This window comes from Acomys minous, assembly GCF_964271855.1.
Source record: "Acomys minous genome assembly, chromosome: 5".
In the NCBI taxonomy this organism is placed as follows: Eukaryota; Metazoa; Chordata; class Mammalia; order Rodentia; family Muridae; genus Acomys; species Acomys minous.
Window position 1 is genome coordinate 18,851,136 of NC_140494.1, and position 13,672 is coordinate 18,864,807.

General features: G+C 37.0%; 1 protein-coding gene across 2 annotated transcripts in view; it reads left to right on the plus strand.

Annotated features, from left to right (window-relative positions):
- MALRD1 (MAM and LDL receptor class A domain containing 1) overlaps window positions 1-13,672 on the plus strand; it is a 562,786-nt gene that overhangs the window by 443,264 nt on the left and 105,850 nt on the right. For both annotated transcript variants that reach the window (XM_084782548.1, XM_084782549.1), the window contains exon 34: window positions 12,017-12,280. In XM_084782548.1, the coding sequence (XP_084638674.1) occupies window positions 12,017-12,280 (264 nt within the window). The remainder of the gene's footprint in view (window positions 1-12,016; window positions 12,281-13,672) is intronic.

A 13,672-nucleotide genomic window follows, 5' to 3' on the forward strand; every position in this document is an offset into this window, starting at 1 on the left:
AAATGATGGTCCTAATTACTAATTGATGTACCAAGGCACAGTTTACCTTCCCGAGGTACCATCCCTCAGCCTGTGGTCCTAGGTTGTAGAAGAAACCAAGCTGAGCATGAACAAGTGAACCAGCCATTATGTAGTGTTCCTCCATGGGTCCTGACTGCAGGCTCCTGACAAGAGTTCCAGTTCTGACTTCTCTTTATGATGTTTTGTGGCCTGTAAGTAAGTTAAATAAACCATCCCCATACCCAAATCATTTTTTGTTAGATTTTTAGTTTAGTTTTATTTGATGTTTGTTTGATGTTTTTCGCCACATGAAACTCAGAATAAGCTGAAACACTTCAAAGCCATGTCCTCAAGAACCTTAGAATACAACCTTATGTAGAAGTGAGGGTTAGCAGACATACTTAAAGTGAGACTTTGGATGATATCAAACCAGAGTAGGAGAGACCCTTAAGCTAATGTGACCCATGTCCTCATAGGAAAAGTCACACAGATATGGACACACAGAATTCCATATGCTGAAATAAGCAGAGTTTAAAGTAATTCACCTGTCATTTATAATCTACCAGGATATTTAGCACAACAAGTAAGAGAGAGGAATAGACCAGCTTCTTCCATGGAGCCTTCATAGGAAACCTACCCCTAAGAAGGCCTTGAACTGAAATGTCTGTCCTCTGTAACTATTGAAGAATAAGTATCTGTGGATTCCTGCTGATTTTGTTTTTGACAGGATTTTATCATGGAGCCCTAGCAGGCCTAGAACTCATGACCCTCAGTCTCTCAAGTGTTCTGATTAAAGATATGTGCAATCATAATATGCAATGTGTATTATATTAGCCATCCAAACTCTGCCACTTTGGTGCACTCCCCTTAAGAACCCAGTGCAACATGTTAAAATCAACCAGTGGATTCAAATACTCAGTGCATCAATTTACTGCCCTTTTTGTCGTGATTTTTCTCATCCATGAAAGGATTGCATGCAAGATTTAGACTCCACCCTTCCTAAACATTTGCATTAACGATTTCAATAGGAAAATGAGAAATAGTATTTTTAAGCCTGAGAATAACTTTGACGTGACTCTATATATCTAGTCATCCACTGACTGATAGCCTCACCAGAATAAGTTGTCTGGTATCCTTTCCACTGGAGAAGCATTGTAGACATTAAGCTTTGCAGATGGCTTCCAAAAGCTAAGAAAGCTCTGCTGGGTGATTAACATAGAAATTTCCTTCTCCATCTACCTGCTTTTAGTTACCTGGAAAGAAAATAGACCTTCCAATATCTAAGACAGACTCCGGAGAAAAGAAAACTTAACCCAGAGTGCCTTTTTTTAAAACCTTGGCTTGCTAAACATAATTTGTCAGTAACTAGCAAAGTGCCAACAAAAATAAGAGAATTTAGAAGAATTCAAGGCAACAGGAAGCTAGGAAATCTCATGGAGGTGTTTGCTTGTTTGCTTGGTTTTGGCTTTATATTATCACTGCTGTAAAATAACTTTCCTCCCAATCCTGGGTGGAGACCACATTCTTATTTCCTGCACAGCAAGCCCAAGGAATAATTCTAGCTCAAATGTAATCCCCAAATGTAAATTATTTAAAGGCAGAGATCAGTCAGCTTCATTCAGTTTTATTATTATTATTATTCAGTAGGAAGTCAGTAAATATGCCGTATAAATAAACAATGCTGAGCGTGAGGGAAAATGAAAACTGCCAGCAGCACCCGAACTTAGACGTGACCTCCCTCCATCCCTCCAGGACCACCTCCTTTGGTTCTGTTCTCACTACCTTATGAGGTAAGAAAGAGGAAAGAACCTGTAAATTTTTCAGTTCTCTGTATGGGTCTACGGAGTGATAGAAAGTGATGACTCCGCTAAAACTTTTGTGTCCTGAATCTCAGTTACGATAATGGCTCTCAGTAGTTGTAAAATTTGAGGGAAGTCATTAACCATCCTTAGAGAGTGCTTTAGAATAAGGTAAATTAAATAACTTGTCTGTAAGTCATGTGCAACTCTGCCGTTCTATGTGCATATAGAAAAGGATAGAGTCATCGAAGAAGCACGCAAAGAATGGCGTCAGAAGGGGCATAACAGAGTAGGATTTAAAGAGTGTGGGGTTCAGAGAAGTTGGGCAGAAGCAGAAATGGCATTCCAATTAATTGATGGAGGAAACTTCTCACCACCCTGAGTACTTGTAATGTTAGTTTATCATTGTTCAATCAATATTATACAGAACCTACCACTTTCTGCCCTGCATTTGAGTTGGGATGACAAGTGTAAATATAATACTAGCTCTCAAGGATTGTGACTAAACATCAGAACAATATGTATAAAATTGAATTCAAAAGGTAGAAATATAACACACATACACACGCACACACACACACACACACACACACACACACACACACACACACACACACACACACATCTACACTTCTAGAAATATTTTCCTGGATCCAGAAGCAACATCCAGTGTGAAAAGTAACTTTTTGAGACATCAGTGGATTTGTCCTGAAATAGTCAGTTAAAATGGTGTCCATATTGTATACTGACCATCACAAAACAAAGTCCTGATGTATAAGCTTTGCCTATTTCTTTTGTGTAAATGATTAGAGCTGCTAATTATGCTATCACTGAAAGTGAAGTGAGAGGCAGTGGCAACAGTTATCTGGTAAACCAAGACAAACAGGCTAAACAGATGGAATAGGCAGAGAAATGGATTAGAGTTGGTGATGCAATCTCCCTCCCAGATGAACTATAGACTGAAATTCATCTTGTGATTCAGGAAAAGAATGAACACACTGCCTACCTTTATAGATTGAAAGTATTGCCTCTGAAACCTTACTCCAGAGTAAGGGTACTTACTTTTGTTCCATTGACTAATTACTCAAACATCTGTCCAGAAATATCTAGGGAGAAACGCCATCCACTCTGCATTGCCTTTCTATGTGTATATAAGTACCTGCTTTAAAACCTGTTACTGTGTGTTGTACTCTCCATTTCCTTATATATTGAACAAGTTCTTTAGGTTTTTATTTAAAGCCTCATGGTTCTATTTCATTGGGTTATCATGATTTTGGAGTATTTATATAAACACACACACACACACACACACACACACACACACACACACACACACACACACACGTTTCCTAGCACTAATTATATTATAAATTCCAGAAAGGAATTTTATTACCACAATTACTAGAATAATGTTTTGTACAACAGTACAACAGTAACAAAACCCAAGTCGGAAAAATGGAATTATTATATGAGGTTTCCAGTATCAGAAGACAATCTGGCTAACATCACTTTTGTTGAGTTTGGTATCTAGAAGAGGGCTTTCTATTCCTTTGACATCACTACAAAGATTCTTTAATCATCTCTCTATCATCTCAAAATTGAAAGTGCCAGTTGGAAACATATGTTTGGTCAGTCTTAAATCAGTAGTTTCATATCAGTGTTCTGTCAGGTAAACTAGCATACCCATTTCTACCCACCCTACTTTGGGCTACAGACATCTTGTCTTCTCATTTTCATAATCACTCTTGAAAATGATATAACATTTCCACCAAATGGTAATGTGTATTGATAACAATAAATCCACTATATTCTAATTGCAAATGGGGAGAGAGAATAACAGTAAAAGCAGTCAAGTATATAAACCAATATGATATACAGTAGAAGAAAATTACTGAAAGATTCCCAGCCAACCACTAAATTAGTTTCCTACCCTTTAACAGGAATATCTCTCTATCTCTCTCTCTCTCTCTCTCTCTCTCTCTCTCTCTCTCTCTCTCTCTCTCTCTCTCTCTCTCTCTCCCTCTCCCTGTCTATAAAAATAATTTCTTCAAGGTAGTTCTCTTTTTTTTCTAGTGCTGCTCCCTGTGCTCCATAACTTTAGTCCTGTTGAAATGCCTGGCTAAGAACTCCCTGCCCTTTATCTCCTCTTGTGAAAATCAGTCCTTGATTTCAAGGGCAAAGCCAAAGCTGGCTTCTTCAAGAAGTATCCTTAATCTTCTCCACAGGAAGCAGCACTCCATTGTAGAATAGCTAGTTTTAAGCTTGCAATTCCCTTGTGTGTTACTATGCAATTGAAGACACTCAGAGTTTGTAGTTTGACACGTTAGTTTTGCTCTATTAAAATATCCCCATTTTCAATAACCCAATTGTTTGTTGTTATTGTATAGCAATAACAAGCGAACTTTGACTTTAAGATTGACTGGGAACCATATAAAAATTTCAAGTCAGTAGAGAGAACATGTATATGATAGCAATTGTAGATAAAATTACTTAAAGCAGTTTGAATGCAAGATTCAATTTCTTTTTTATTTATTTTAATATATTTTATTAATTTATTACACCTCAATTGTTATCCCATCCCTTGTATCTTTTCATTCATCCCTCCCTCCCTCCCAATTTCCCCTTACTCCCCGTCCCTATGACTGTATATACTCATAGGGTATCAAGACTCTTCTTGGTAGCCTGTATCCTTCCTCTGAGGGAAGATTCAATTTCATAGGTTAGCATCAGCAAGTGACTCATACATTGGGCTCACTTTAAACTGAATGATGATGAATGTGCAAAATGCTCAAAGAAAAAAGATTATTGGTTGTTCCTGATTCACTTATTGGATTATGGGAGATTATTATGCTTTAAAGCTATTATGGGAGGGAAGGTCATATTTTCTTGCTGTCTTTTAGGAGGCAGCTTTACTTTTCTGCTTTACTTTTCAAATGGATTCTTTAGATCTGAAGATAATAAAACAAGAACCAGAAACTTTCTTTAGAAGTGAGGGTCATGCAGGTTCAAGGGGCCAAACCTCCATCCTTTGCTCAACTTCCTTTGTGGAAGCCACCTGCCATGGGAAAGATTACTTGCTTTTCTTTCCTGCTGAGCATTAGGAGGAAGGAATTCAATCCAAAAAGGGGAAGAAACCCAGATGCCTACCATGGAAATGCCACCCTGCAGTGTAAATTGTACTGTATCACCAGAGGGTAACAAAGATCTCACACTGAACATAAAACACAAATCACACAGAATTCTCTCTGCCTTCCCCTTAAAGATGAATGTTTTGAAATGACCAATGGTATTGGCCACCTAAACATATATACCTAAAGGATGTACATACACATACATACATACATACATACATACATATATACATGTATGATGAATGCATAAACATATGTATTGCCTCTACTAATATATATCTCAGAGAATAGAATAGCAATTTAGGAATTTATCATATGGTAATAATATAAATTTCTATAAACCTTGTCAGTTTAGAAAGTTACCTTAGCCTTGTTTTGTTTTGTTTTGTTTTGTTTTGTTTTGTTTTGTATTTTGATCTTCCGAGACAGGGTTTCTCTGTGTAGCCTTGGCTGTCCTCGACTCTCTTTGTAAACCAGCCTCACCTTGAACTCACAGTGATCCACCTGCCTCTGCTTCCCAAGTGCTGGGATTAAAGGTGTGCACCACCATGCCCCCCTCTGACTTTGCTTACTTCTATGTACATTTGGACACACTCAGCATCCTGAAGCTTGCCAGGCCAGCTTTGTCAAAGAGACTTAAGTGGCCTTCAGAGCCAGCATGAAGTATACTCTCGTGTGGATATTGTATATTTTTATTATGATTTTTCTAATTCTCTGGAACATGTATATTAGGCCTGGCTTATATTCAGAACTTACAAAACAAAGGTTTGTTGATTAAGTACGCATATAAGAACATGATGCCACATCACTGAAAATTGATTGTTTTGTGGAGAACTGTTTCTTCGAAAAGAAAAGCAAATGATTTTAACAAAATGGTCAATTTATAACTTTTTAAAAATCAGAGCGGCCAGCTGTTTTGCCAGGTAAGACCATTTTCCTCAGAAAAGATGGGTTTCTTAGAAATAGTTGAAAATGGGGAAAGGAAACTTTCTAAACTCAACAAAGAATGACTGTGTGAGTCTATAATTTTCATTACTATAAACTTCCTCAAAACAGAAAATATGAGATTAGAGAATTGACTAAATTTAAGTATAAAGATGTCCAAAGAATTGAGAAGCCACAGCCCAGTCTTCTATGCCAGGACAAGAGACTTAGCAGACTAGACCTGTGTTATTTCTGTGTATGCTGTAAATAGTACGACGTTGATTTTGGTTGTTTTGGAAGAGTCTGCTTGCATGTTCCGTAGCTTACGTCTCTATGCTGAGCCACCTCATTTGACCAGCGATATCAAAGATGTCCGTAAATTAATAGAACAAGACAGTTATATGCAGATTAAAACTAAATCGCTTTGTTTCTCTTGGAAAATTAAAAGTTAGCATGACAGATGTGAAATTTTTAGTTTTACAATTATAATAAATTATCCAAAACCTATTTTGAGATATTTATTTATTTATTTATTTGCTTGTCTATTTATGTATCTCTTTAATTATTCATGTAACTCTTAAGTTAAATATCTATATCTGGCTAATGCTCTGTTCACTGGTAGTTGTGAAACCACCGTTACTGGCTTTGTTTATTTTGCTTATTTTTGAATCTTCCATGAACTGTGTGACAATTTTTAGTTAATTAATTAATTAATTAATTTCTTTTATGAACTCATATTAGCAGTTCAGACATTACACCTGAAGTACCCTATTGAATGCATTTGCCTCATTTGGCCTTCCTAAACCAGATGGAAAACAGGCTTTCCAAGTGCATATGAACACTTACACTACTTCTACCAGCATCCAACATGTATTACCTCAAACTCTTACATTCCTTCTAGTTTTGTCTGTGGGATATGTTAGAGAGGTGGGATTTACCCAGCATTCTCAGTGTTGGTATAACAAGAGAAAGATCTCATAATTGATTGGTGTTGAAAAGAGCTCATAGTGTGTCAGTGAAAGATGTACAACATCTTTGAGTTTAATGTTGTCCATCCTTGCATACAGCCAAAGCCGTAATGACACAGACATCACCAGGCTAGGAACTGTAGCGTTATATGGAAATGATAAAGTGATAAAGAACCTGTAATCCACTGGACTCTCCCTGGGTTCTCCACATCATGACAAGAAAGAAATGATCCGCCTTCCAACCTACCCTTGCAGACTTTTATGTATTTTTCACCCTCAGATTAGTTTGGGCTTCTGAAGTCAGAATATTTGTTGTATATATCACCATCACAGAAGGAAATCCTTTCTGTTGGTTGTGATAAAGATGCTAAACAAAAGTAGTTTGGGGGATGTTTTTAATGTGCTCTGTTTCTTTAGCACTTGAATTTCTTTCTAGCCTTCCACCTCTGCATGTGTCAGGAGAAAAGTAGGATTCTGACAATAGGTCTCCTAATCCTCCACCACCACCTGAAGTCCCTTGCTCATCACCCATGCCACATTCTCCACTATAAACTATTCCTAGTTCCCTGTAGGGATATGCACATCCATGAATGTGCACTTACTCTTGCATATGCCCACACACGTATATCAGCGCATGCCAGTATGTTTATATACATATGCACTCTGTAAGCTTTCTGTAGTCTTTATGTAGGCTTTAACCTTGTCTGACTGTAGGTAATCAATGGAAAAATATTTTTCATGTTATTTGGCACATGTTTTCAGATCCTCTTCAGCTTCCATGTTGGTTCTAACCTATGGAAACTCCACAGTTTCCTTCCTTTGTCTATTTTCTCCACTTGTTTTTACTTCTCACTAAGGTACATGCTAAAGACCAGACAGACAACCATTGCTCAACATGCTGTACTCAGACCAGAATAGCTCCGCATATTTCAGTAATCTCCTATTTTCTATAGTCAAAAAAAAAAAAAAAAAGGCAAGTTCTGCCTTTCCAGGAATACGTAAGCTATTAGATTTATAAAATAAAGTAGCAGTAACAAAACTACTTTCTTTTGGTTCCTTATAAAAATGAATACTCTAAAAATTAAGTTATTGTTTATATACATTATGAAGGAATCTTCAGGAAATGTTAGCATACATTCAAAACTCCAAAGTTGTCTCAAGTCAAGAGTTTTTATGAATTAAGATTCAAATTATAATATCCCAGCATAAGTTTATACAATGTTTTCACTGTTTTTGGTATAATATTTACAAGATAATAACCAATTTATAACTTACTTCCTATAGCTTACAAAAAGCATACATACCAATTAAGTCACCAAGATGGTAGGATATACAAATAGGTTAATTTTTGATATATGGAGCTAAAGTTTCATGTGTGTATTTTCCTTTCAAGATAATGTTGCTTTCACTAAACATGGTCATCATATAGATAAATCTCGTCAGGTTATCCCTGGGATTATAATGAATGCCTATGAATCTCATCAAAAGGCCCCACTAAGTGTTTTCATAAAATAATTTTGCTGTAAAGACTATGTTTCTATTATCATCTAGGAATAAGTGAGCAATGAAACTTAGCATTATAAAGAGAACAAAGAGACAGTCACAATGCTGGGGCTGGAATATTCCGCAGAACACAAGATGAAGTGGAATGTGGTGATCAGAGGGTGTGTGTATGTTGATTTCTAGGAAAGTTGAAGTGGGTGACAATGAATTCTTAAACTTCTTTCCCCAGATACATTCTTTTTTATTTCTAAAAGATAGTTTTCTTTCTTCCCTTTAAGACCTTTTAGAAAACAAAGCTCGTATCAGGTAGAAACACACATACACATAAAAACTCACAACTAAAAAACAAACATATGACTTTTTTATTGCAGCTGTTAATGGAATATTCCAAGTTGTTCTGAGACAGTTTGTAGAGTCCCAAGTATCTATATAGAACAAATTATCATATTAGTTGAGAAAGACTACTTTTATTTAAATATAAGGTGAGGATAATATGTTAAAGAGCTTTCATATATAGGTATATATGTACATATGTATATATATATATTTTTTCTATTTATATTATTATGGTATAGTTAGTCTATCAAAATAGTCAATTAGGTAATGCATAGTTAATATTGAAGGCATTGAATTTTTATTCTTTAGTAGAGAAATACATATTGAATTCATGCCCTCAACTCTATGTGGATAAAGAGATGCCACTATTTTTCTCAAAGAAAAGAAAAACATTTTCCCTCTCCAACTTGGAATTTCCAAATTCTATGTAAAATCAAAGCTCTGATTGAGCAAAGATGCTGTTCAGGTACTAATGTAGGAGAGCAATTGCAGTTCCCTGATGACACTATATGTTTTAAGAGACTTTATTTGGCTTCAGAATGCCTGTTCTGAATGCAAGTGTACACAGTAAGGAAACAAAGTCTGCAGCCACATTTCTGAACCCATTTGTTGTTGAAGCACAAGACAGCTGATATTTACGTGCTCCCTGTACTTTGCAACAGAGATAAGGGATTGGCCCCTTATATATACAGTTTCAAGGTAACATTTGAATTTCCATCATTGCTTTCCAGTGCCAAAGACAGTGCTAGGGACACAGGCAAAGAGTATATGTTAGTTTGCTTAATCCATGAATCAGCTCTAACCTACAAAGAATAAATCACCTGCGACCTAAAGATGAGAGTAAGACATAATTGTTGATTTCAAATCACTAGAATCTTGTGATCCTCCTTTCAAGAAACATCATAGCTGATGAGCTATGGTTTCATTGGGTTAATTCTCTTCTCCTTTCCTGTCATCAGGGCAATATAATATATTTGGAGTATCATAGCTTAAGAATACTCATAAATCACGTAATGAATAAAATTACTTAAAAATGAATCAGTATTTCTCAGTTCTCTATCTCTTTCTTTCCCCCAGCCAACACACACACACACAAACATTTGTAAGTATCGCTCGTTCTGTCTTATGCTCTTTAAACTTCTCTATTTTATCCATACTCCAAGGGATAAACAGGACACTCTCAACATAAAACGCACTGTTTCCCTCACATAAGTAAAAGTTTTTACTGTAAGAGAATGACATACTCTCTTGTGAAATATCTCTCTAATGTCATACATTTTCAAGGAAACACATCATAGTTAAAATTGATCTGACACTGTTTCTCTTCTGCTCACATTGTCCCTAAACCTCAATGCCGTTAGTTTAATTACTCTTACTAAGCAAATTTTTGGACGGAGGGAGCCATGGAACCATGAGCTAGCCCAGTGCACACTACATTTACTAAAGTGTTACCTGCTTCTCAGGCTGGGTTTCAACCATTCCTCAAGGACTTGTGGACATTCAGAATGTGGGGATTTCGAGAACAAATTATTAGACATGAGTAACAGACTGAATATAGCCTCTATAACTGTACACACAAATACACACAAAAGGCTCACCACCAGTGTTGGCATTTATGCTGACACCAGTATCTATAGAATGTTTTGTGAGATACAAAACCATACATATATGACTTGTGTAGAAGAGAAGCCGACACATCACAACAAAACCAAGCAGAGTGTATAAGGATTTACTATGCTCCCCACGCATAAATTTGGGTTCCTCAGTCATGAGGTTCAGTTGTTACAGTCAACGAGATTACTCTATCCTGACACCTCATTGTTACCCAAAGTTCATACTTTACATTAGGGTTCATCCTGGCATCGACCTTGGTGTTGATGATTCGGTGTATTTTGGCAAATGGACATTACTGGATGATACAGAGTGGTTTCAGTGCTGGCAGAATGCCCAGTGTTCTGCATCTCCTTCCCTTCTTATTCTACCAGCCCCAGCACACCTGGACCTCACTGTTTCTACAGTCCTACTTTTCCCAAATGTCATGTAGCTGAAACCATGCACTGTCCAACTTCATGAAATGGTCTTCTTTCAATTGAAGTAGGAATTTAAGTTACTACTTAGGCTTTTCAATGGGTAAAAAGGGAACATTTAGTGATATGACAGGGAAATGGGAAAATTTAACTTAATTGTATGACTCTATAAATCACATCCCATAATCAATTTGTTAAAATTTAAATTTTAGAAAATTTGTCCTAATTGTCAAAGTTTCTTAAAATATGCACATGGAAAATTACATTTAGGTCTAAAATCAAGCAATGTGTTTCTTAGAGAAATTTTAGTTTTATTTGAACAGTGATAAAAGGGGTGTGTGTGTGTGTGTGTGTGTGTGTGTGTGTGTGTGTGTGTGTGTTGTGAAGATATGTTGTACTAAAATGCAGAATTTACATTAGGATAAAACTAGAGACTTAAAAAGAAATATTGAGCTAACAGAGAAGTGCCTCTAGCTCAAAGCCTACCTGTACTCCCATGAGAAATGAAATTTCATGTTCTTCTTGGATCAAAATATTGCAGTGGAAAAGTTGAGAAAGAATTCAGAAGAGGTTTAACTTTAAACAAGAAATGTGCTAGTAGTTGGCTATGTTTTCGATCAGGGTCCCTGGGAAGCCAACTCTGGAGGCATATTCCTGCTGAGAAAGCTCACTGGAGAAGTCTTCCAGGAAATTCTTCCCACAGATAAGCAGAGGAAAGAGAATTGATTATTAGAAGAGCTAATTGGGGTCCAGTTGAGTTCGGGTTTGATGGGTGACTTGTGACAATGCTGTGGTGAGCTCTTAAGTTCTACGCCTAGGAGTGGGACTCCTGAAAATCTCCCCCTTCCATGTTCCATGTCCATTAATATAGCCATTGTTGGAATGTATTACCAACACTCTTTAATTTTCATCACATCTATTTATACTTTGGGTATCTGTGCATATGTACATGTATGGGCGTGCCTCAGTGAACATATGGAAATCATAGCACAACTTGGCAGAATTGTTCCTTCCTTTCTAGTCTGTGGTTCTGATAATCAAACTCGAGTCATCAGGCTTGACAGCAAGTACCCATTTCTGCTGAGCCATCCCATCAACCCCGAGAAATGATCCTTGTAAAGAATACAGCTTTTGAGATTAGATAAGGCATATTTGTTTATCACATTTATATATTTTATAAATTTCATAGTCCATGATTTAAAATTAATTTATTTAAAACTTGAATGGTCTTATAATTACATAACAATAAATATGCCCTGGGATGATGGGTACTGGACACAGGCAAATCATCGCAGCATCAACACAACTTACCTTGATCTCTTTTTCAGGACCGGCCTTACCACAGCCATCACGTTGTGAAGAAGACCAGTTTGCTTGTATGTACACCCTGCAGTGTGTCCTTGCCTCAGAGAAGTGTGATGGGCAAGAAGACTGTGTAGATGGATCTGATGAGATGGATTGCTCGCTCAGTCCCCCTCCGAAACTCTGCAGTAATACAGAATTCCAGTGTTCTGAAGGCCAGTGCATCCCTTCTCTCCTGCTCTGTGATGGAGTGGCCGACTGCCCCTTTAATGAAGATGAATTCAACTGTGGTGAGATGTTTTCACTTACTCAGTATTCCAGGAAGAAATTCTGTTTAGAAACAACAGTGTTTGACAGGCTAAGTCAGGTTCTCTAGAATCTCCCCATAGCCATATCATCACTAACGGTGTTTGTGTCTAATGTTGCTAAAACATGACATGATGCTCTTGCTTTCCATGTCTAGAAGGATTCCATGTGTGGTTACACTAACTTCTGTTAACCTTCTCTTATTTTCTTGTCTAACTCTAGGTAATTTTTCTGTACTTCTTACCATTTTAACAGTTTTGTTGAGATGTTTTTAAGTAGTACAGTTATAATTTATTTCTATCTTAAATGTTAAGAAAGATGGCCAAGTCAAGAACATTAGACATTTAATTGATTGTTATGAACACACACACACACAGACACACACACACAGACACACACACAGACACACACACACACACAGACACACACACACACAGACACACACACACACACACACACACACACACACACACACAGACACACACACACACAGACACACACGGGTTTAGGACTAAAAAATTACATCAGTACAATTCTGTTGTTAGGAGCTCATGTTTTCTGTCAGTAGAACAAAGCGACAGCCTACAGACTGGGAAAAGATCTTTACCAACTCTTCATCTGACAAAGGTTTAATATCCAAAATATATAAAGAACTCAAGAAATTAAACATCACAAAACCAAACAACCCAATTGCGAAATGGGGCTTGGAACTTAACAGAGAATTCTCAACAGAGGAATCTCAAATGGCCGAGAAACACTTAAAGAAATGCTCATACTCGTTAGTCATCAGAGAAATGCAAATCAAAACGACACTGAGATTTCATCTTTCACCCATCAGAATGGCTAAGATCAAAAACTCCAATGACACCACATGTTGGCGAGGATGTGGAAAGAGAGGAACACTCCTTCATTGCTGGTGGGAATGCAAACTAGTACAACCACTTTGGAAAGCTATCTAGCACTTTCTCAGAAAAATGGGAATAGAGCTTCCTCAAGACCCAGCTATCCCACTCCTGGGAATATACCCAGAAAATGCCCTACCACACAACAGGGACATATGCTCAACCATGTTCATAGCTGCTTTATACATAATAGCCAGAACATGGAAACAGCCTAAGTGTCCCTCAGTAGAAGAATGGATTAAGAAACTGTGGTACATTTACACTATGGAATACTACTCAGCTATTAAAAACAAGGAATTCCCGAAATCTGTGGACAAATGGATTGATCTGGAAATTATCATAATGAGTGAGTTCACCCAGAAGCAAAAAGAGACAAACGGTATATACTCACTTATATCAAAACACTAGTCCAAGAGATACGTACCATGAAAAACTTTACTTACCAAGAAAGTGGGTCAGAGGAGAGGACATCCT